Consider the following 23,588-nt stretch of genomic DNA (forward strand, 5'->3'; position numbering starts at 1 on the left):
ACAGAGAAGTAGTGGCGATGATCACTTGTTCTCGGCAGGTATTTACAATGGTTTCAATTGAGGTATATGGTACACTACGGTCTCCTTTTGTCAATCCAATTTGTAAGTGCCAAAAATTTAATTTTATTATTCTTTGGATCAGAGCATCCATGCTTTCTATGGGATTATGCTAAAATTAAGTCAGTGGGTGTTATGACGATGCGAAACTTAAGTCAATAGTTCTGTTGGTTAAGATGAAACATACTATTTGTTCCTAAATGACTCAGACTCTCGGGGTTGCTATAATAAAATACAATGGACCAGGTGGCTTATAAACAACAAAAGTTTATTTCTCACAGTTCAAGAGGCTGGGAAGTCCAAGATCATAGCACCAAAAGATTCCTTTTTTGGTGAGAACTGCTTCCTGTTCACAGAAGGCTGTCTTTTCCTAAGTCCCCACATGGCAGAAGAAGTAAGGGAATTTTCTGGAGTCTCTATTTTAAGAGCACTAACCCCATTCATGAGGACTCTGTTCTCCTAACTGAATCACTCCTAAAAGCCCCGCCACGAAATACCATCATACTGGCAGTTAGATTTCAACACGAATTTTGGAGGGAATTTCAGTATAACACTGTGTTTTATATTCAATAACACCTCTAAGATTTTAGGGGGTAACATAATTAAATTTAGGGGGGTTCCCAGGTATAACTATAACTTGAGCCCTGTATTAAGGCTATGAAAATTTAGCAATGGTACACTTCAGCATTAACGTTAATATTCAAGTTAATTTGGAAGATACAAAAGCCAATCAGCACCCTTTTATCTTTTGTTGTACAAATAATTTTAGTATATTCTGGATTCTAATTGAGTCAAATTGTGGATATAATTTATATAATATTGTACAGAAACCACATCTCAATTTCAAAAACAAACTATGGACCTATATTTCAGTTATTTTGTTATTTACTCTCCTCATATCTAAGTCTCTGCCTCCCTCCCTCCCTTCATTCTTTCCATTTCTTTTCTTTCTGTGGTTACTTGCTACACTTCAGGAGGGTTCTCTTTACTCTGATTAAATTTATAAATTTCTTTCTTCAGGAAAGGGTTAGGGGCCTGCTCCATGGCAATGGCTGCTTCACATGGTGCAAGGATCCCAGGCTTAAGCTGCATTTGAACTAACCTCTTTGCTGCACCACAGGATAGGAGTTTTGTCCTCTAACCATGAATGCAGAACCTTTTTTCTTTAAAAAAAAAAAAAACAAAACAAAAGACACAACAGGTGGTGAAGCAAAAGCATGCTGGGCCCATAACCCAGAGAGGCTGGCTGACTTAACATCCTCTGTCTGCTACGGCTGTCTTTTTCTGCCATGTAGATTTCTTTCTCTCTTATTTCTCTCATACAAATTTCCTCAGTTATTCTGGACTTCTAGCCATGTACATCACCCCTGATGTGGACATTCTGGGTAGTTACAAGGGCAAGTACCATGGTCCAGAAGCCGGCCTCACAGGTAGCTCAGATACCACCTGCCAAACACACTGAACCCCATGGCAAGTCATGCAGGGGGCACAGCCAATGAACCATTCTCTTAGGAACAAGAGCCTCTTAGAGTGGGAAGAGATAGCAATATCCAAAAAAGAACATAGAGCAGAGCAGGCCGAAGTGCAAGCCTGCCAGCAGTTGGTGGTGCCATCCCAAGCAGCCTCTGCCACATCACGGAACCTGTTAGACAAGAGCAATTAGCTAAGTGACCAGGTGACCTGTCTTAGATGGGACAATCTTGTTCATGCCCAGCTGTATTAACTGCCTCCTAGTCACTCTGTTGGTGGCAGGATTTATGCCCTGGGGTAATGCAATAGCTGAACATGTGAGACTTTACACTGGACAGATGAGATCTACATAAGCTTACTAGTTATATCTATTCACAGGCCAGGCGAGAGGACATGACACCACCATCCAAGGGTCACACAGGTTATCATGCTTGGGAACAAAGGAAAAACCAGGGGTTGTGGGAAATCGCTCTGTAGTATGCAGAGGGTGCAGCAAAGTTTCTGTGAGAAGATGGGAATGGTTTTTCAGAATAATTTTGTGGGCTGGTAGGAAAGTGAAACTTGCCACTGAGGGGAAACCAAGAACTGGTTCCCCAGATAAACAAGGAAGACTGTCTGACTACAGTGACCTGGGGGAGAAGAATAGGGAGGGAAACCTGCAGTTAGGCTATCAAAGGTCTTCTTAGTTTCAGATGTGAAGAGACTCTATTACACTGGGCCTTAATTTCAAGCCACAGTTGCTATAATTTAAAGTATTCTGAAGACTATAAAAACAACCCAAATGTTCATTAGTGATTATTATAGCTGCAGGGCAGAAACATATGTTCAGTGCAGAAACAAGATGTTGTAATGAGAGGTAAGTAATTTAAGGTAATTTCAAAAGAAGATAATAAGACTTAGAAAAGCAGAAAGCTATAATTGAAAATATGCCTTAGTGGTTGACAATATATGATTTCTAAGAATGCATTCCCTACCCTACTCCACCCCCACCATGGAAAAACTGGTACTGAATCATATGAGTTTCAAATTCTGTAAATATATAAGAAAGTAATATGTGGCAGGGTTGTTTATTTAATACACTCCATTTTTTCGAGCAGTTTTAGGGCTACAGAAAAAATGAGCAGAAATCACAGAGTTCCTATATATCCCTTTACCTCTACCTCCCTCCACACTTTTCCCTTATTAATACCGAGCATTAGTGTGGTGCATTTGTTATAACTGATGAACCAATATGATACATTTTTACAACTAAAGTCCATGGTTTACATTAGGGTTGACCCGTTGTGTTTTACACTTTGTAGATGTGTTTTATACTCTGTAGGTGTGTTTTACACTTTGTAGGTGTGTTTTACACTTTGTATGTTTTGACAAATGCATGACATGTATCCTATAGGATGGTTTCACTATCCTAAAAATTCTCTGTAATCCACCTATTCATCCCACTGTCCTTCACCCTGAACACCTGGAAACCACTTATTTTTTTAGTGTCTCCACAGTTTTGCCCTTATTAGAATCCATTATGGTTGGAATTATACAGTATAAAACCTTTTCCGATTGACTTGTCTCATTTAGCCATATGCATCTAAGGTTCTTCTGTACCTCTGTTACTTGATAGCTCCTTTCATCACCTGCCTGAGCATCATATTCGGTAACCTTTCTGTAACTGTTCTCCAGGAGAATTTTTTGTTGCTGATTCTCTGGAATTTTCTACATAGACAATCATGTTATCTGTGAACATCAATAGTTTTCTCTCTTCCTTCCAAATCTGTGTACCTTTTATTTCCCTTATCTTGCTGCATTAGCTAGGACTTCCTGAAGGCTGCTAAAAAGGTATGGTTACAGGGACTTCCTTGCCTTGCTCTTTATCTTACTGGAAAAGCATCTAGTTTCTCATCATTAAGTATGATGTTAGCTATAGGATTTTTATATATATTTTTTTTACCAAGTTGAGGAAACTTGGTAAAAAGTTCCTGTATTCCTCACTTACTGGGTTTTTTTTAATTACCATGAATGGATGTTAAGAGTTTTTGAAATTTTTTCTGCATCTACTGATATGATCATATATTTCTTCTTTAGCCTGTTGATATGATGGGCTACATTAATTATTAAATATTGGACTAGCCTTGCATACCTGGATAAATCCCACTTGATCATGTCATGTAATTCTTTTTATACACTGTTGGATTCAATTTGCAAGCATGTTGTTGAGGATTTCTATATCTGTTAATGAGATCCTGGTCTGTACCTTGGCTTTCTTGTAATGTCTTTCAGTGGCTTTACAATTAGGGTAATGCTGGCCTCAAAGAATAAGTAAAAGCTCTGCTTTTACATTCTGTAAGGTACTGTAGAGAACTGATACTATTTCTTCCTTAATTTGGTAGAATTCATCAGTAAAAACATCTGGGCTTAATACTTTCTGCTTTGGAAGATTAAAAATTGATTGAATTTCTTAAGACATATGCCTGTTTAGATTTGTCCTTCTTTGAGTTTTGGCAGATTGTTTCTTCCAAGGAATTGGCCCATTTCATTTAGGTTATCAAATCCATGGGTACAGAGTTGTCCATAACATTCCTTTATAACCCTTTTGATGTGAAGGGGATCACAGTTATGGCCCCCCCTCATTCCTGATGTTAGCAATTTGTATCTTCTCTTTTTTTAGCTAACCTGACTAGAGATTTATCAATTTTATTGTCCTGCTCTAAGAACCAGCTTTTGGTTTTATTTTCTCCATTGGTTTCCTGTTTTCAATTACTCTGATATCTGCCTAAGTTCTCATTATTTTTTTTTTTTTTATAATTTGAACTTAATTTGCTCTTCTTTTCCTGGTTTCCTACAATGGAAGCTTAGACTCTGTATATAATCTAAGATCACTAGATCGTATAATCTTACGTTATTAGCTTAATGTAATTGTTTACATAATCTGATCGTATAATTTAGTATATCACCTCTACCCTATCAATAAAAGCACTGCTCTAGTTCCATTCTGGCCATGCTCCAGCCTCAGTCTTCCTCCTCAGAGAGTCAACAGTCATTAAGGGCCCAGATCTCAGGGTACATCAGACCCTTGAATTTACAGTCTAATTTATAGCTCTGAGTATTGTCTAATCTGAAACTTCCTTCCTGGACCCTGTCTTGGAAAGCAGTTGCTTACTCAGGGTCTGGATAAATTCAGGCTAAAGGCTAGAGTATTTACATACGTATACTCAAGGCACATCATGGTCTTCAGTAAGCTATGGGTGAAAGAGAAGGGGCAATGGGACTAGGGCCTAGATATCCCCATGCAGAGAATACATTTTATTGGACGTTTAGTTATTTTGATTTATAAGTTTTAAAAGGTTAGACATGAGCTTTGTGGGCTTCCTTTTAAACTGTTGCTCCAGGCCTTATACACAAGGGAGATGTGCCTCATGTTGTAACAACGGGTAAACTAGGAGTATCTATTTTTTATTCACAATTATGTTAAGTTCCATTCTGTGTAAGAAACATACAGTTTATGTAATGTACATACCTAAGTCCTGTGAACTTAACCGATACTTCACTGGTGTTTAATGCTTCTGCCCTAATTATTCAGTTTATCTCTGCTTTTAAAAAGATTCATATTTAAATGGTTGCCAGGATTAGGGTAGCACAAAGGCTATGATTATTATTAATAATTAATAATATTTATTAACTTCCTGTGGTGAAATCCTGATTCCTTTGTAATCTTCATGTAATACAAACTCCAGATTCCTTTTTGATTTTATAACATGTGTTGAAGGTTACTCAAATATATAAACCACAAAATTTCATAGAAATGCACAGACAAACATAAAGATTACATGTAAACACTAGTGAAATCTGAATAAAGCCTGTATCTGACTTAGTAGTAGGGTACCATCAATTTCCTGTTAGGGCTATTAATATGGTTATGTAACACTGTTATTAGAGTATGTTATAGTTATGTAACTATTATTAGAAAAAGCTTTGTAAAGGGCACATCAGAATTCTATGCACTACTACTACTGCAACTTCTTTTTGAGCCTATTTTACTATTCTTTTTAGTCCTTAAAGCTTTACATTGCACAATATGCATCTATAAATTACAATCTGCTGTTTCCTAAAAATAACCATAGCATCAAAACCAAAACACAAATTCTAGCTTTTGAAGTTAAATTACCTCTAAAGAAAATCGTCAATTCATAAGTCTCAAATGGACAGATTTCTCCCCTATATAAATTCTGACATAACCTAGTATTTTTGTTAGAACTTCACAAAATCAAAATCTGTGAGGTTTATGCCAGTACATGACATTCAGTGGAATATTATCTCTTAACAAGACTGCCCTATACTTGTTTCAGTGTAGAAATTGGTCCCACATCATTACTTTGGAGTAAAATAAGGCCAGTTATGTGGATGAAAGTTATTAAACATTCAGGATATCAACAGAGCTTTCTCCATAGTGTGAATTCTCTGAAATGGAGTAGGTGCTGAATTGTGGCTCAACATTTCTAGTATTCACTTCAATTATAAGGTTTTTCTCCTATGTGCGTTCGCTGATGTACAATAAGGTTTGACTTCTGAGAAAAGGTTTTCTGACATGTGTTACATTCATAGGGCTTCTCCCCTGTGTGTGATCTCTGATGTTTAGCGAGGTCTGATTTACGGTAAAAAATTTTCCCACATTCATTACATTGACAAGACTTCTCTCCTGTGTGAGCCCTGTGATGTACTGTGAGTGATGATTTGTGACTGAAGGATTTCCCACATTCATTACATTCATAGGGCTTTTCTCCTGTGTGCTTCCTCTGATGCAGAGTAAGTCCTGACTTCACACAAAAAGATTTTCCACATTCGTTACATTTATAGGGCTTTTCTTCTATATGTGTTCTCTGATGTACAATCAGAGCTGACTTATGGCAGAAAGCCTTTCCACACTCACTGCATTCATAGGGTTTCTCCCCTATGTGAATTCTCTGGTGCTGAGTGAGCTGTGACTTCTGGCAGAAGGTTTTCCCACATTCGTTGCACTCATAGGGCTTCTCCCCTGTATGTGTTCTATTATGTTTTGTTAGGTAAGATTTATTATAGAAGATTTTTCCACATTCGTGACATTCATAGGGTTTCTCCCCTGTATGGATTCTATAGTGTTGAGATAGGGTTGACTTATGGCTGAAAAATTTCCCACACTCAGGGCACGCAAAGGGTTTCTCTCCTGTGTGAGTTCTCTGATGTACTGTGAGGTCAGACTTCAAGCAAAAGGTTTTCCCACATTCGTAACATTCATAAGGTTTCAAACCTGTATGTATTATCTGATGCCTGGTGAGTACTGACTTGTGGTAGAAAGTTTTCCCACATGCATTACATTCATAGGGTTTATCTCCTATGTGAGTTCTCTGATGTTGTGTAAGATGTGACTTCTGACAGAAAGACTTCCCACACTCAGGACATTCAAAGGGTTTCTCCCCTGTATGAGTTCTCTGATGTACTGTAAGGTGTGAATTCATACAGAAAGATTTCCCACATTCATAACATTCATAGGGTTTTAGTCCTGTGTGTGTTCTCTGATGTTTAGTGAGGTCTGACTTCTGATAAAAAGTTTTCCCACATGCATTACACGGATAGGGTTTCTCCCCCGTATGTGTTCTCTGGTGTAATGTGAGGGCTGACTTGTGGCTGAACGCTTTCCCACATTCACTGCATTCATACGGTTTCTCCCCTGTGTGTGACCTCTGATGTTTAGTGAGGTTTGATTTCTCCCAGAAAGTTTTTCCACACTCATTACATTGAAAGTTTTTCTCTCCTGTGTGAATCCTCTGATGTCGAGTGAGGTGTGACTTCTCCCAAAAAGCTTTCCCACATTCATTACATTCAAAGTGCTTCTCTCCTTTTTGAGTTTTCTGAAGCTGTGAGAGGTAGAACTTCCTCCTGAAATTATTCCCACTTTCACCATATTCACAGTGTTTCAAATGTGCCCCATCATGTTTTAAAAGGGAGGACTTCAGACATAAGGATTTCCCACAATCACCAAATTCATAGTGATTTTCCTTTGAGGGAGCTGTCTGATGGAACAAGAAGGATGAGCTATCACAGAATCTTCTCCCATATTCATCATAGGCACAGTCATTCTCTTCAGTGATCTCTGTCTTGTATGTATTGAGTACTACCTTTTCATTGAAGGATTCTTGATGTATGTTATATTCGAAATTTTGCTCTAAAGTTTGAATCTTCTCAAGCTGAACAGAATCCTCTTTATGACTGACAATTTTTCCACTTTTAAAATATTCATTTTTTTCTCTAGTATGAGTTTTCTCATGTTTAATACTGAGTAGCAGTTTTCCACAGGCATTAAATTCATCAGTCTTTTTCCCTAAAGAGTTTTTCTTATCGATAACCAATTCTGAAATATAGTTGAAGCTCATTCCACATGAGACACACTGACAGAGTATTTTTCTGTAAGGAAAAGAATCTGTGTCCAACTCAAGTGACTTCCCTAGTACATTACCTTGTTCTTTAGTCAGCCTTTTGTTATTGATCAATACAACTTCCCATACATGTTTAGGCTGGTTTTCATGGCTCCTTTCTTTCATGTGATCAGTTTTCCAGACTTCTAGAAACAAGAAAAATTTATCTCACCATATGAAAATCAACACATTTCTTATGGAATGAGACCTACTTACAAATGCCCTACATTGCTGGTAGCTGATTTTGATTTGTTGTTTAGTCTCCAGGGATGAAGGTAAATGTAAGTATGTTGTTTTTTCTATTTCTAGAGTTTCAGGTGAAAAAACAAAAACAAGAAAAAAACAGCCCAGAATAGTGGAAAAGGAAGAGTAAACTGTTCTTAGAAAACATACATTTGGTTTTCAGACATTCCTCAGTATGTCTGAGGAGTAAGAGCAACTCTTTAAATCCGAACGTCTCCATGAATTCTCCAAAACACTTACGGATAAATATAAGGAGAGAAAATAAAATTACCAACAACACATTACTTGGGCACAACTACAGAATACTACTAACTTCAAATCACCATTAAGTAAGTAAATGAGTATTCAAATACAAAACAATCTGAGATTAGAGTTTCAATTTTCATAGGTATGCAGAAAGTCAGTTGAAGACTGACTCTCTGCATATCACATATTACCTTGTGTTATAAATACATGTAAAAGATGAGACAGAGAACTTAGAGATGAATAAACACATATATCACAGTAATCCAAGTCTATGCCCCAATCAGTAATGTTGAAGAAGCTGAAGTTGAACAGTTCTATGAAGACCTACATGACATTCTAGAACTAACAACCAAAAAGAGATGTCCTGTTCATTATAGGGGACTGGAATGCAAAAGTAGGAAGTCAAGACATTCCTGGAGTAACAGGCAAATTTGGCCTTGGAGTACAAAATGAAGCAGAGCAAAGGCTAACAGAATTTTACCAAGGGAATGCACTGGTCACAGCAAACACCCTCTTCCAACAACACAAGAGAGGACTACACATGGACATCACCAGATGGTCAATACCAAATCAGACTGATTATATTCTTGGCAGCCAAATATGGAGAAGCTCTATACAGTCAGCAAAAGCAAGACTGGAAGGTGCCTGTGGATCAGATCATGAATGCCTTATTGCCAAATTTAGACTTAAATTGAAAAAAGTAGGGAAAACCACTAGACCATTCAGTTCAGTCGCTCAGTCGTGTCTGACTCTTTGCGACTCCATGAATTGCAGCACGCCAGGCCTCCCTGTCCATCACCAACTCCCGGAGTTCACTCAAAGTCATGTCCATTGAGTCAGTGATGCCATCCAGCCATCTCATCCTCTGTCGTCCCCTTCTCCTCCTGCCCCCAATCTCTCCCAGCGTCAGAGTCTTTTCCAATGAGTCAACTCTTTGCATGAGGCAGCCAAAGTACTAGAGTTTCAGCTTTAGCATCATTCCTTCCAATGAACACCCAGGACTGGACTGGTAGGATCTCCTTATAGTCCAAGGGAGTCTTCTCCAACACCACAGTTCAAAAGCATCAATTCTTTGGCACTCAGCTTTCTTCACAGTCCAACTCTCACATCCATACATGACCACAGGAAAAACCATAGCCTTGACTAGATGGACCTTTGTTGGCAAAGTAATGTCTCTGCTTTTCAATATGCTGTCTAGGTTGGTCATAACTTTACTTCCAAGGAGTAAGTGTCTTTTAATTTCATGGCTGCAATCACCATCTGCAGTGATTTTGGAGTCCCCAAATTAAAGTCTGACACTGTTTCCACTGTTTCCTCATCTATTTCCCATAAAGTGATGGGACCGGATGCCATGATCTTTGTTTTCTGAATGCTGAGCTTTAAGCCAACTTTTTCACTCTTCTTTCACTTTCATCAAGAGGCTTTTTAGTTCCTCTTCACTTTCTGTCATAAGGGTGGTGTCATCTGTATATCTGAGGTAATTGATATTTCTCCCAGCAATCCTGATTCCAGCTTGTGCTTCTTCCAGCCCAGCATTTCTCATGATGTACTCTGCACATAAGGTAAATAAGCAGGGTGACAATATACAGCCTTGACGTACTCCTTTTCCTATTAGGAACCAGTCTGTTGTTCTATGTCCAGTTCTAACTGTTGCTTCCTAACCTGCATATAGGTTTCTCAAGAGGCAGGTCAGGTGGTCTGGTATTCCCATCTCTTTCAGAAATTTCCACAGTTTATTGTGACCATTCAGGTATGACCTAAATCAAATCCCTTATGACTATACAGTGGAAGTGACAAATAGATTCAACGGATTAGATCTGATAGAGTGCCTGAAGAACTATGGATGGAGGTTAATGACACTGTACAGGAGGCAGGGATTAAGACCATCCCCAAGAAAAAGAAATGCAAAAAACAAAATGGCTGTCTGAGGAGGCCTTACAAATAGCTGATAAGAGAAGTGAAAGGCAAAGGAGAAAAAGAAAGATATACACATTTGAATGTAGAATTCCAAAGAACAGCACAGAGAGACAAGAAAGCCTTCCTCAGTGATCAATGCAAAGAAACAGGGGAAAACAATAGAAAGCGAAAGACTAGAGATCTCTTCAAGAAAATCAGAGATACCAAGGGAACATTTCATGCAAAGATGAGCACAATAAAGGACAGAAATGGTATGGGCCTAAGAGAAGCAGAATATATTAAGAGGAGGTGGCAAGGATACAAAGAAGAACTGTATACAAAAAAAAGATAACGATGGTGTGATCACTCACTGAGGGCCTGATATCATGGAGTGGAAAGTCAAGTGGACCTTAGGAAGCATCATTATGAGCAAAGATAGTGCAGGTGATGGAATTCCAGATGAGCTATTTCAAATCCTAAAACATGATGCTGTGAAAGTGCTGCACTCAACATGCCAGCAAATTTGGAAAACTCAGGAATGGCCACAGGACTGGAAGAGATCAGTTTTCATTCCAAACCCAAAGAAAGGCAGTGCCAAAGAATTTTCAAACTGCTGCACAATTGCACTTATGTCACACACTAGCAAAATAATGCTCAAAATTCTCCAAGTCAGGCTTCAACAGTATGTGAACTGTGAACTTACAGATATTGAAGCTGGATTTAGAAAAGGCAGAGGAGCCAGAGATTAAATTGCCAACATCTGTTGGATCATCGAAAAAGCAAGAGAGTTCCAGAAAAACATCTACTTCTACTTTATTGACTATGCCAAAGCATTTGACTGTGTGGATCACAACAAACTGTTGAAAATTCTTAAAAGAGATGGGAATACCAGACCACCTTACCTGCCTCCCGAGAAATGTGTATGCAGGTCAAGACGCAACAATTAGAACTGGACATGGAAAAAAAGACTCATTCCAAGTCAGGAAAGGAATACGTCAAGGCTGTATATTGTCACCCACCCTGCTTATTTAACTTATATGCAGAATACATCATGAGAAATGCTGGACTGGAAGAAGCACAAGCTGGAATCAAGATTGCCGGGAGAAATATCAATAATCTCAGATATGCAAATGTTACCACACTTATGGCAGAAAGCAAAGAAGAACTAAAGAGCCTCTTGATGGAAGTGAAAGAGAAGAGTGAAAATGTTAGCTTAAAACTCAACATTCAGAAAACTAAGATCATGGCATCCAGTCCCATCACTTCATGGCAAACACATGGGGAAACAATGGAAACAGTGACAGCCTTTCTTTTCTTGGGCTCCAAAATCACTGCAGATGGTGAATGCAGCCATGAAATCAAAAGACGCTCACTTTTTGGAAGAAAAGCTATGACAAACCTAGACAGCATATTAAAAAACAGAGATATTACTCTGCCAACAAAAGTCCGTCTAGTCAAAAGTTAATGGTTTTTCCAGCAGTCATGTATGGATGTGAGAGTTGGATCATAAAGAAACCTGAGCGTCAAAGATTTGATGATTTTGAACTGTGGTGCTGGAGAAGACTCTTGAGAATCCCTTGGACTGCAAGGAGATCAAACCAATTAGTTCTAACGGAAATCAGTACTGAATATTCACTAGAAGGACTGATGTTGAAGCTGAAACTCCAATGCTTTGGCCACCTGATGCGAAGCACTGACTCACTGGAAAAGACTCTGATGCTGGGAAAGATTGAAGGCTGGATGAGAGGGGACAAGAGAGGATGAGATGGTTGGATGGCATCACTGATTCAATCACATGAGTTTGAGCAAGCAAGCTTGGTGATGGACAGGGAAGCCTGGCATTTTGCAGTCTATGGGGTTGCAAAGAGTCAGATGTGACTGAGTGACTGAACTGAACCACAAATAAAATTACTCCTAGAAAGAAAAAGTTCCATTGTCAGTGGGAAAATATTGAATGATATCTCAGTTCTGATAAAGGTCAGACTGCTAGGAAAGCCAAATGAACGGACCTGGAGTAATGAGCAACTAAGGAGGCAAGAACTGGTAAAAAAGACCAAATCACTTCAGGAGTTAAATTGCAAAGAATCTGATAAAGACTGAATTACTTCCCCCCTTCCAAATTCATATGTTGAAGTCTTAATCCCCAACGTGGCTGTACTTGGAGATAGAACTTTTTAGGAAGTAGTTAAGGTTAAATGAGTTCATAAGGGTAGAGCACAAATCCAATGGAAATGTTATCCTTATTAGAAGAGGCAAGGACACCAGAGTTCACTTGCTCTTCATGGGTTGCAGAGAAAAGGCCATGTGAGGACAGTGAAAAGGTGCTGTCTGCAAGCTGAGGAAAGAGACCTCACCAGAAACGAATGCTGCTGGCACCTTTATCTTGAACAACTAGCCTCCAGTACTGTGAGAAAATGCATTTCTGCTCTATAAGCCGCCCAGTATATGGTGTTTTGTTAGAACAGCCCAAGCATACTAATAGACCAAAGAGAAAACAGACTTGAGTGAAAATTTCATAAATGGCAACAAAAAAGGCATTAAAACAGCAAGAGCAATAACCAAAGACTAAAAAAAAAAAAAAAAAAAGGAAAACGGAATGAGTAAACTCTGGATTTAAAAAGACAGTCTGCCTGCTGGTGGGAATATAAGTTGGTGCAGACATTACAGAAAACAGTTAAGGTTTCTCAAAAAGCTAAAAATAGAGCTGCCATATAAATCAGCAATCCCACTGCTGGGCATATATCCAGACAAAACTGTAATTCAAAAAGATACATGCACTGCTGTGCTCACAGCAGTGCTAAGACATGGAAACAACCTAATGTTCATCAACTGATGAATGGATAGAGAAGATGTGGTATATATACATGATGGGATACTACTCAACCATAAAAAAGAATGAAATCGTGCAATTTGCAGCAACATGGATGGACCTAGAGATTATCACACTAAGTGAAGTAAGTCAGACACAGAAAGACAAATAGCACACAATATCACCTATATGTGGAATCTAATATATAATGCAAATGAACTTAATTACAAAAGAGACTCACAGACGTAGAGAACAGACTTCTGGTTGCCAAGGGTGAGGGAGAGTGGGCAGGGATGAAGTGGGAGTTTGTGGTTAGCAGGTGCAAACTATTATATATAGAATGGGTAACAACAAGGTCCTACTATACAGCAGCTGCTGCTGCTGCTAAGTCGCTTCAGTCATGTCCGACTCTGTGCGACCCCACAGACAGCAGCCCACCAGGCTCCCCCGTCCCTGGGATTCTCCAGGCAAGAACACTGGAGTGGGTTGCCATTTCCTTCTCCAATGCATGCAAGTGAAAAGTGACAGTGAAGTCGCTCAGTCATGTCTGACTGTTCGCGACCCCATGGACTGCAGCCTACCAGGCTCCTCCGCCCATGGGATTTTCCAGGCAAGGGTACTGGAGTGGGGTGCCATCGCCTTCTCCGACTACAGCAGAGGGAACTATATTCAATATTATGTGATAAACCATAATGGAAAAGAGTATTAAAAAATGTTTATACACATAACTGAATCACTTTGCTGTACAGTAACAATATAACACTGTAAATTAACTATACTTTAATGTAAAAATAAATTTAAAAATACAGAAAAGCAAATGGAAAAAAATAAACTTGTAATTTCATCACCCAGAAAAGTAGTAGGAGCAAAAATATAATAAATAAAATTAAAACAAAATTGTATGTATGATTATAGTCTTTAAAGAGAAAGAATAGAAAATAATGGGATAAATCTAAAATTGAAAACTATAATTTAAGAAAAGGTTTCCCTAGTGGCTCAGTCAGTAAAGAATCTGTCTGCAATGTGGGAGGACCTGGGTTCGATCCCTCAGTTGGGAAGATAACTTAGAGGAGGGCATGGCAGCCCACTCCAGTATTCTTGCCTGGAGAATCCCCATGGACAGAGGAACCTGGCAAGCTGCAGTCCATGGGGTCGCAAAGAGTCGGACACAACTGAGTGACTAAGCATACACACAGCACAATCTAAGAAAACCATCCAAAGATAAAAGACCTAATCCACATATTCAAAAGGACCACAATGAACTTGGAACAACTGAACTGGAAAAGTCCTCTCTAAGACATACGTTAATAAAACTACTAAAAGGAAGTTAGTAGCAGTTAGACAAAAAGACTTATGTCTCAACAAAAACTAACATGGAGGTTTGGCCATAGACTTTGTCACCAGTAAACAAAGCAAAGCTCAGTGGAGCGTCATATTTTAGAAAAGAAAGTGGGTTTTATCATTTATTTATATTCCTTTAAGTAGCAAGGCTATGTAAAAACGTTTAGATAGTCACAAAGTTAGCTAACAGTGTAATCACGAAACCTTCTAGAAGCGCAGAAACTTAGAGCAACCAAGATCTTTAAGGAAACACTGGGAGAAAAATAGAACAGTGAATACATTTAACTGTAGATCTAAGACCAAAATAAAGATGAAAACAAGAACAGAAGAATAATATATAAATGTTATATATTCTAATGAAGCAGAGATAATGTAATAACTGCAGGAAACAGGAGAGAAAAAAGCAGGAAATAAGAATAAACTCACAAATAGCCATGTAAATAATGAAGACTTCCAGATGTTGAAACTGGATTTAGAAGAGGCAGAGGAACCAGAGATCAAATTGCCAACATCTGCTGGATGATAGAAAAAGCAAGAGAATTCCAGAAAAAATATCTACTTCTGCTTCATTGACTATGCTAAAGCCTTTGACTGTGTGGATCACAACCAACTGTGGAAAATTCTTAGGGAATACCAGACCATCTCACCTGCTTCCTGAGAAATCTGTTTGCAGGTCAAGAAGCAACAGTTAGAACCAGACATGGAACAACGGACTGGTTCCAAATTGGGAAAGGAGTACATCAAGACTGTATGTTGTCACCCTGCTTATTTAACTTATATGCAGAGTACATCATGCAAAACGCCAGGCTGGATGAAGCACAAGCTGGAAACAAGACTGCTGGGAGAAGTATCAGTAAGCTCAGATATGCTCAGACATACCACCTTAATGGCAGAAAGTGAAGAAAAACTAAAGAGCTTCTTGATGAAGGTAAAAGAGAGTGAAAAAGCTGGCTTAAACCTCAACATTCATGAAACTAAGATCATGGCATCTGGTCCAATTACTTCATGGCAAATAGATGGGGAAACAATGGAAACAGTGACAGACTTTCTTTTCTTGGGATCCAAAAATCACTGCAGATTGTGGCTGCAGCCATGAAATTAAAAGATGTTTCATCCTTAGAAGAAAAGCTATGACAAACCTAGAGTGTATTAAAAAGCAGAGACGTTACTTTGCCAACAAAGGTCTGTATAGCCAAAGCTATGGTTTTTCCAGTCGTCATGTATGGATGTGACAGTTGGGACCATAAAGAAGGCTGAGCACCAAAGAATTGATGCTTCTGAACTATGGTTTTGGAGAAGACTTTTGAGAGTCCCTTGGACTGCAAGGAGATCAAACCTGTCAATTCTAAAGTAAATCAACTCTGAATATTCATTGGAGCGACTGATGCTAAAGCTGAAGCTCTGATACTTTGGCCACCTGATGTGAAGAGCCGACTCATTAGAAAAGACCTTAATGCTAGGAAAGATGGAAGACAGCAGGAGAAGGGGACAACAAAGGGATGAGATGGTTAGACAGCATCACTGTCTCAATGGACATGAGCTTGACCAAGTTCCAGGAGATGGTGAAGGACAGGGAAGCCTGACATGCTGCAGTCCATGGGGTTGCAAATTGTGGAACATGACTGAGCGACTGAACAACAAAATTTTATTAAGGTATGTCTTAAGACCATTCTAGGTATGTTTTCCCAGGTTTCTAGTGGTCTCTTTGAATATGTGAAATAGGTCTTCTTTTATTTTTGCAGTTTTCTTAGCTCAGAAGTTAAAGAAAGACAAAAATTGAACAAATTAAGTCAAAAGGCTGGTTCTTTGAAAAAATTCACAAAAAAGGCAAATCACTGACTAATCTAATCAACAAGTGGAAGAAATAGCAACTACACAAAATAAGAAATGATACGGGAGAAGCAATCATTGAAACAAGGTGTATTATCTTAAAAGGCTATTTTTGCACAACTTGCTACAAATACATTTGGAAGAGAATAAATAATTTCTTGGGAAAATACAACTTATCAAAATATACTCTGGTAGAGACAGAAAATATAAACGGAAAAATTTCCACATAAGCTACAGAAAATAGCAAGTTTGTCTAAGCAGTAGAATGAGCACCTCTAAAATTTTGATCTAGATTCACGAATTGTTGAAGTTTTGCAGCCATGCTTTATCTTTCTCTATATAAAGACTTCTTAACCATTAACTATTTTAAATTCAAATATCATGACCCATTACTCCAAATAACGTCAGCATTCTGTCTTCTAAGAATAAAATATGGTCACACTCAAGGAAACTATACCCTGATAATATATGTTATACAGGCCATTCAAGAAGAGCAGCATCTCTGAAAATATTACGTGCTTTTCACCTATATAAATCCCTTCCTTTCACCTATATAAATCCCTGTAAAATTCTCCAAAGGCAGAGTGTTTAATGAAAGAGGTTTAATCAAAAATTTTTCTTTAAAAAATCTCCGTACATTCTGAAATTTACCAATATGTTTCTTTGACTTGTTTTTTCACTGTTTCCTAAATTCATCCACACTGTTGTACATAGATATATGTCAAAAAGACCACTGTGAAAATACACTGTAATTTACATACTGGTTCCCCTATCTTATGGATAGTCTGGTTGACTATCTAGTTTTTCTATTATTATGAACAATATAGACATTCCTCTATACATCTGGTGACTACTTGCAAGTGTCTCTAAAGCAGTGCTACTCAAAAGTTGAGAGTTTCATATCAATGCCAGTCAATATGATGTATGTAACAAGTAGGTGATAAGATAAATACACAGAAGGCAACCATTTAGAAACTTTCACATCAATCTCAAAGAATTTTAGTGAGATAGACATGAAGAGTCAACTGAATACACTCAAACTATATAGTTTGATACATTCTGACACAATAATATATACTAATAGATTTATTTCTGGGTTCTGTATTTTGGTCAACGTCTCTATGTGTCCTTGAGGCTAACACCACACTGTCTTGTTTACCATAACTTCATAGTAACTCTTGAAATCAGGTAGTTGTTACCCTACAAGTTAGCTTTTATTTTTCAAAGCTGTTATTCTAGCTCCTCTGAACTTCTATATGAAGTTAGGAATCAGCTAGTCAATTACTCTAAGAAAGCCTGTTGGGACTTGGATTGGAGTTGTTCTGAATCTACAGATCTTTTTAATGAGAAAAATCTTAATGATATTGAGCACTTGGATAATGACCATGTATAAAAGTATATATATCAAGACATGAAGCTATCTCTCTCCATTTATTTAGGTATTAAATTGCCCTCTGCAATGGTCTATAATGTTCAGTGAGCTCTTTCACATCTTTGCTAGATAGGTCAGCAAAAAAATATTGTTTATGCTATTGCAAATAAAACTTGATTTTTGTACGCTGACTTTTATCTTGCAACCTACATGCACTTAAAAGTTCTAGCCATTTTTTTTTAATGATTCTACATAATTATCTTTTTGTGAATAGATAGTTCTACTTCTTTTTCCACTACTACCTTCTTTTCTTTTTCTTCCCTGATTATACTGGCCAGATTACATTATGTTACTGAGTATGAGTGGACTACCTGTCTTGTTCCTGATATTGTTTAGGAAGTTATTCAGTTTTAAAATATTAAGCACAACATTAGCTGATTTTCAATAACAGGCCTTTTGTCTTATTTTCACTTGAGAGTCTTAATCTGGAATGAAAGCTGAATTTTGTCAAATGTTTTTCCTGTATCTACTGAAATCATCATACAAGCTTTTAATTTTTTTTAATGTAAATTTCCACGTTACTCTTCCCATACATCTCACCCACTCCTCCCCTCTCCCCATGTCCATAAGTCTATTCTCTATGTCTGTTTCTCCACTGTTGCCCTGTAAATAAATTCTTCAGTACCATTTTTCTAGATTCCATATATATGTGTTAGAATACGGTATTTATGTTTCTCTTTCTGACTCACTTCACTCTGTATAATAGGTTCTAGGTTCATCCACCTCATTGGAACTGACTCAAATATGTTCCTTTTTATGGCTGAATAACATTCCATTGTGTATATATACCATTACTTCTTTCTTCTTTATCCATTCATCTGTCAGTGGACATCTAGGCTGCTTCCATGTTCTAGCTATTGTAAATAATGCTGCAGTGAACAATGGGATACACGTGTCTCTTTCAATTTTGCTTTCCTCAGGGTATATGCCTAGGATTGGGATTGTGGGTCATATGGTGGTTTTATTCCTAGTTTTTTAAGCAATCTCCATAATGTCTTCCACATTGGCTGTATCAATTTACATTCCCACCAACAGTGCAAAAGGGTTCCCTTTTCTTCACACCCTCTCCAACATTTATTCTTTGTAGACTTTTTGATGAGGGCCATTCTGAATGGTGTGAAGTGACTGTAGTTTTGATGTGCATTTCTCTAATAATGCTATATACAGGTCAGGAAGCAACAGTTAGAAATGGACATGGAACAACAGACTGGTTCCAAATAGGAAAAGGAGTACATGAAAGCTGCATATTGTCACCCTGCTTCTTTAACTTATATGGAGAGTACGTCATAAGAAACACTGTGCTGGAAGAAGCACAAGCTAGAACCAAGATTGCCAGGAGAAATATCAATAATCTCAGATATGCAGATGACACTACCCCATGGCAGAAAGTGAAGAGGAACTAAAAAGCCTCTTGATGAAAGTGAAAGAGGAGAGTGAAAAAGTTGGCTTAAAGCTCAACATTCAGAAAACGAAGATCATGGCATCTGGTCCCATTACTTCATGGGAAATACATGGGGAAACAGTGGAAACAGTGTCAGACTATTTTGGGGGGCATCAAAATCACTGCAGATGGTAATTGCCACCATGAAATTAAAAGACGCTTACTTCTTAGAAGGAAAGTTATGACCAACCTAGACAGCATATTCAAAAGCAGAGACATTGCTTTGCCAAAAAGGTCTGTCTAGTCAAGGCTATGGTTTTTCCAGTGGTTATTTATGGATGTGAGAGTTGGACTGTGAAGAAAGCTGAGTGCCGAAGAATTGATGCTTTTGAACTGTGGTGTTGGAGAAGACTCTTGAGAGTCCCTTGGACTGCAAAGAGATCCAACAAGTCCATTATAAAGGAGATCAGTCCTGGATGTTCTTTGGAAGGAATGATGCTAAAGCTGAAACTCCAGTACTTTGGCCACCTCATGCGAAGAGTTGACTCATTGGAAAAGCCTCTGATGTTGGGAGGGATTGGGGGCAGGAGGAGAAGGGAACGAAAGAGGATGAGATGGCTGGATGGCATCACTGACTCGATGGACGTGAGTCTGAGTGAACTCCGGGAGTTGGTGATGAACAGGGAGGCCTGGTGTGCTGCAATTCATGGGGTCGCAAAAAGTCGGACAGGACTGAGTGACTGAACTGAACTGAATAATGCGTGATGTTGAGCATTTTTTCATGTGTTTGTTAGCCATCTATATCTCTTCTTTGGAGAAATGTCTGTTTAGCTCTTTTTCCCACTTTTTTTTATTGGGTTATTTGTTTTTCTGGTACTGAGTTAGTTGTATGAGCTGCTGGTATATTTTGGAAATTAATTCTTTGTCAGTTGTTTCATTTGCTATTATTTTCTCCCATTCTTGAGAGCTATCTTCTCAACTTGCTTATAGTTTCCTTTGTTGTGCAAAAGTTTTTAAGTTTAATCAGGTCCCACTTATCTATTTTTGTTTTTATTTCCATTACTCTAGGAGGTAGGTCATAAAGGATCTTGTTTTGATTTATGTCATCAAGTGGTCTGCCTATGATTTCCTCTAAGAGTTTTATAGTTTCTGGTCTTATATTTAGGTCTTTAATCCATTTTATCTTTGAGTATGGTGTTAGGAAGTGTTCTAATTTCATTCTTTTAGATGTAGCTGTCCAGTATTCCCAGCACCATTTATTGAAGAGGCAGTCTTTGCGCCAATGTATATTCTTGCCTCCTTTGTCAAAAATAAGGTACCCATAGGTGCATGGGTTTATTTCTGGGCTTTCTATCTTGTTCTATTGGTTCATATTTCTCTTTTTGTACCAGTACCATACTGTCTTGATGACTTCTTCCAGCTCCATCCTTCTTTCTCAAGACTGCTTTGCTATTCGAGGTCTTTTGTGTTTCCATATGAATTGTGAATTTTTTTGTTCTAGTTCTGTGAAATATGCCATTGGTAATTTGATAGGGATTGCATTAAATCTATAGATTGCATTTGGTAGTATAGTCATTTTCACAATATTGATTCTTCCTACCCAGGAACATGGAATATCACTCCATCTGTTTATGTCATCTTTGATTTCTTTCATTAGTGTCTTATAATTTTCTGTGTACAGTTCTTTCATCTCCTTAGGTAAGTTTATTCCTAGATATTTAATTCTTTTTGATGCAATGGTGAATGGGATTGATCCCTTAATTGCTCTTTCTGATTTTTCACTGTTAGTACATAGAAATGCAAGTGATTTCTGTGTATTGATTTTGTATCCTGCAACTTTGTTAAATTCACTGACTAGCTCTAGTAATTTTCTGATACTATGTTTAGGGTTTTCTATGTACAGTATAATGCCATCTGCAAAGAGTGAGAGCTTTACTTCTTCTTTTCTGATCTGGATTCCTTTTATTTCTTTTTCTTCTCTGATTGCTTTAGCTAGGAGTTCCAGAACTATGTTGAATGATAGTGGTGAAAGTGGACACCCTTGTCTTGTTTCTGATCTTAGGGGGAATATTTTCAGTTTTTCACCATTGAGAATAATGTTTGCTGTAGGCTTATTATATATATATATATATATATATGGCTTCCCTGGTGGCTCATTTTCACCATTGAGAATAATGTTTGCTGTAGGCTTATATATGGCTTCCCTGGTGGCTCATTTTCACCATTGAGAATAATGTTAGCTGTAGGCTTATCTATGGCTTCCCTGGTGGCTCATTTTCACCATTGAGAATAATGTTTGCTGTAGGCTTATATATGGCTTCCCTGGTGGCTCATTTTCACCATTGAGAATAATGTTTGCTATAGGCTTATATATGGCTTCCCTGGTGGCTCAGAGGTTAAAGCCTCTGCCTGGAATGTGGGAGACCTGGATTCAATCCCTGGGTCAGGAAGATCCCCTGGAGAAGGAAATGGCAACCCACTCCAGTACTCTTGCCTGGAGAATCCCATGGAGAGAGGAGCCTGGTAGGCTACAGTCCATGGGGTCGCAAAGAGTTGGACATGACTGAGCGACTTCACTTTCACTTTATTATATATATGGGCTTCACCTGTGGCTCAGCTGGTAAAGAATCCACCTGCAATGAGGGAGACCTGGGTTCGATCCCTGGGTTGGGATCTAGAGCCCCTGGAGAAGGGAAAGGCTACCCACTCCAGTATTCTGGCCTGGAGAATTCCATGGACTCGCAAAGAGTCAGACACAACTGAGCGACTTTCAGTTTCACTTTCACTATCACATGTATGGCCTTTACTATGTTGAGGTAGGTTCCTTCAATGCCCATTTTTTGAAGAGTTTTAATCATAAATAGGTGCTGAATTTTGTCAAAGGTTTTTTGTGCATCTATTGAGATGATCATATGGATTTTATCTTTCAATTTGTTCATATGGTATATCACACTGATTGATTTTTGTACACTGAAGAATCCTTGCATCCCTGGAATAAAGTCAACTTGATCATGGAATATGAGCTTTTTGATGTGTTGCTGAATTTTGTTTGCTAAAATTTTGTTGAGGATTTTTACATCTATGTTCATCAGTGATATTGGCCTGTAGTTTTCTTTTTTGTGTTGTGTTTGTCTGGTTTTGGAATCAGGCTGATGGTGGCCTCGTAGAATGAGTTTGGAGGTGTTCCTCTGCAACTGTTTGAGAGTTTTAGAAGGACAGGCATTAGCTCTTCTCTAAATGTTTTATAGAATTCTCCTGTGAAACCATCTGTTCCTGGGCTTTTGTTTTTTGGGAGATGTTTGATGACAGCTTCAATTTCAGTGCTTGTAATTGGGTTGTTCATAATTTCTATTTCTTCCTGGTTCAGTCTTGGAAGACTGAACTTTAAGAATCTGTCCATTTCTTCCAGGCTATCCATTTTATTTGCCATATAATTGTTCATAATAATCTTTTATAATCCTTTGTATTTCTGCATTGTCTGTTGTAACCTTTCCTTTTTCATTTCTAATTTTGTTGATTTGATTCTTCTCTTTTTTCTTAATGAGCCTGGCTAAGGGTTTGTCAATTTTGTTTATCTTATCAAAGAACCAGCTTTTAGTTTTATTCATCATTACTGCTGCTTTTTTCATTTATTTCTGCTTGAATCTTTATGATTTCATCCCTTCTACTGATTTTGGGGTTTTCTTCTTCTTCTTTTTCCAGTTGCTTTAGGTGTAATGTTAGGTTGTCTATTTGATGTTTTTCTTGTTTCTTGAGGTAGGATTGTATTGCTATAAACTTCCCTCTTAGAACTGCTTTTGCTGCATCCCGTAGGTTTTGAGTTGTTGTGTTTTCATTGTCATTTGTTTCTAGAAATCTTTTGATTTCCCTTTTGATTTCTTCAGTAAACTTGTTTTAGAAACATGTTGTTTAATCTCCACGTGTTTGTGTTTCTTACAGTTTTTTCTTGCGATTGATATCTAGTCTCATAGTGTTGTGTTCAAAGAAGACTCTTGATATAATTTCAATTTTCTTAAATTTACTGAGGTTTGATTCGTGACCCAAGATGTGGTCTATTCTGGAGAATGTTCCATGTGCACTTAAGAAGGTGTATTCTTCTGCATTTGGATGGAATGTCCTGAAGAGATCAATGAGGTCCATCTCATCTAATGTATCATTTAAGACTTGTGTTTACTAATATTATGTTTTGGTTTGAGTGGGGTGTTAAAGTCTCTTACTATTATTTTGTTACTGTCAGTTTCTCCTTTTATGTCTGTTAGTGTTTTTCTTACGTATTGAGGTGTTCCTATGTTGGGTGCATAGATATTTACAATTGTTATGTCTTCTTCTTTGACTGATCCCTTGATCATTATGTAGTGTTCTTATCTCTTGTAAACTTCTTTAAGGTCTATTTTGTCTGATATGAGAACTGCTACTCCACCTTTCTTTTGCTTCCCATTTGCA

The 23,588-nt window shown here is 37.9% G+C and overlaps 1 protein-coding gene and 1 long non-coding RNA gene across 38 annotated transcripts in view; one reads left to right on the forward strand and one right to left on the reverse strand.

The window, feature by feature from the left end:
• The window catches only part of LOC147343118 (zinc finger protein 33B-like), a 109,042-nt gene that overhangs the window by 14,309 nt on the left and 71,145 nt on the right, over positions 1–23,588 (reverse strand). For 10 of the 37 annotated variants that reach the window (XR_015156663.1, XR_015156664.1, XR_015156661.1 and 7 more), the window contains one exon: positions 8,009–8,113. Coding sequence is in view for 29 of the 37 variants with exons in the window: in XM_086381518.1 (XP_086237644.1) it covers positions 8,009–8,113 (105 nt within the window). In the remaining 8 variants the exon portion in view is untranslated. Of the gene's footprint in view, positions 1–308; positions 8,114–8,320; positions 10,008–23,588 lie in introns of those variants that run through there. The other 27 variants (XM_086381502.1, XM_086381495.1, XM_086381490.1 and 24 more) reach the window with 6 other exon arrangements.
• LOC147343119 (uncharacterized) overlaps positions 1–23,588 on the forward strand; it is a 50,210-nt gene that overhangs the window by 12,688 nt on the left and 13,934 nt on the right. The window lies entirely within an intron of this gene.

This window comes from Bos grunniens, chromosome 28 (genome assembly GCF_055505025.1).
Source record: "Bos grunniens cultivar Pamir isolate PY7600 chromosome 28, Bosgru_T2T1.0, whole genome shotgun sequence".
Classification (NCBI taxonomy): Eukaryota; Metazoa; Chordata; class Mammalia; order Artiodactyla; family Bovidae; genus Bos; species Bos grunniens.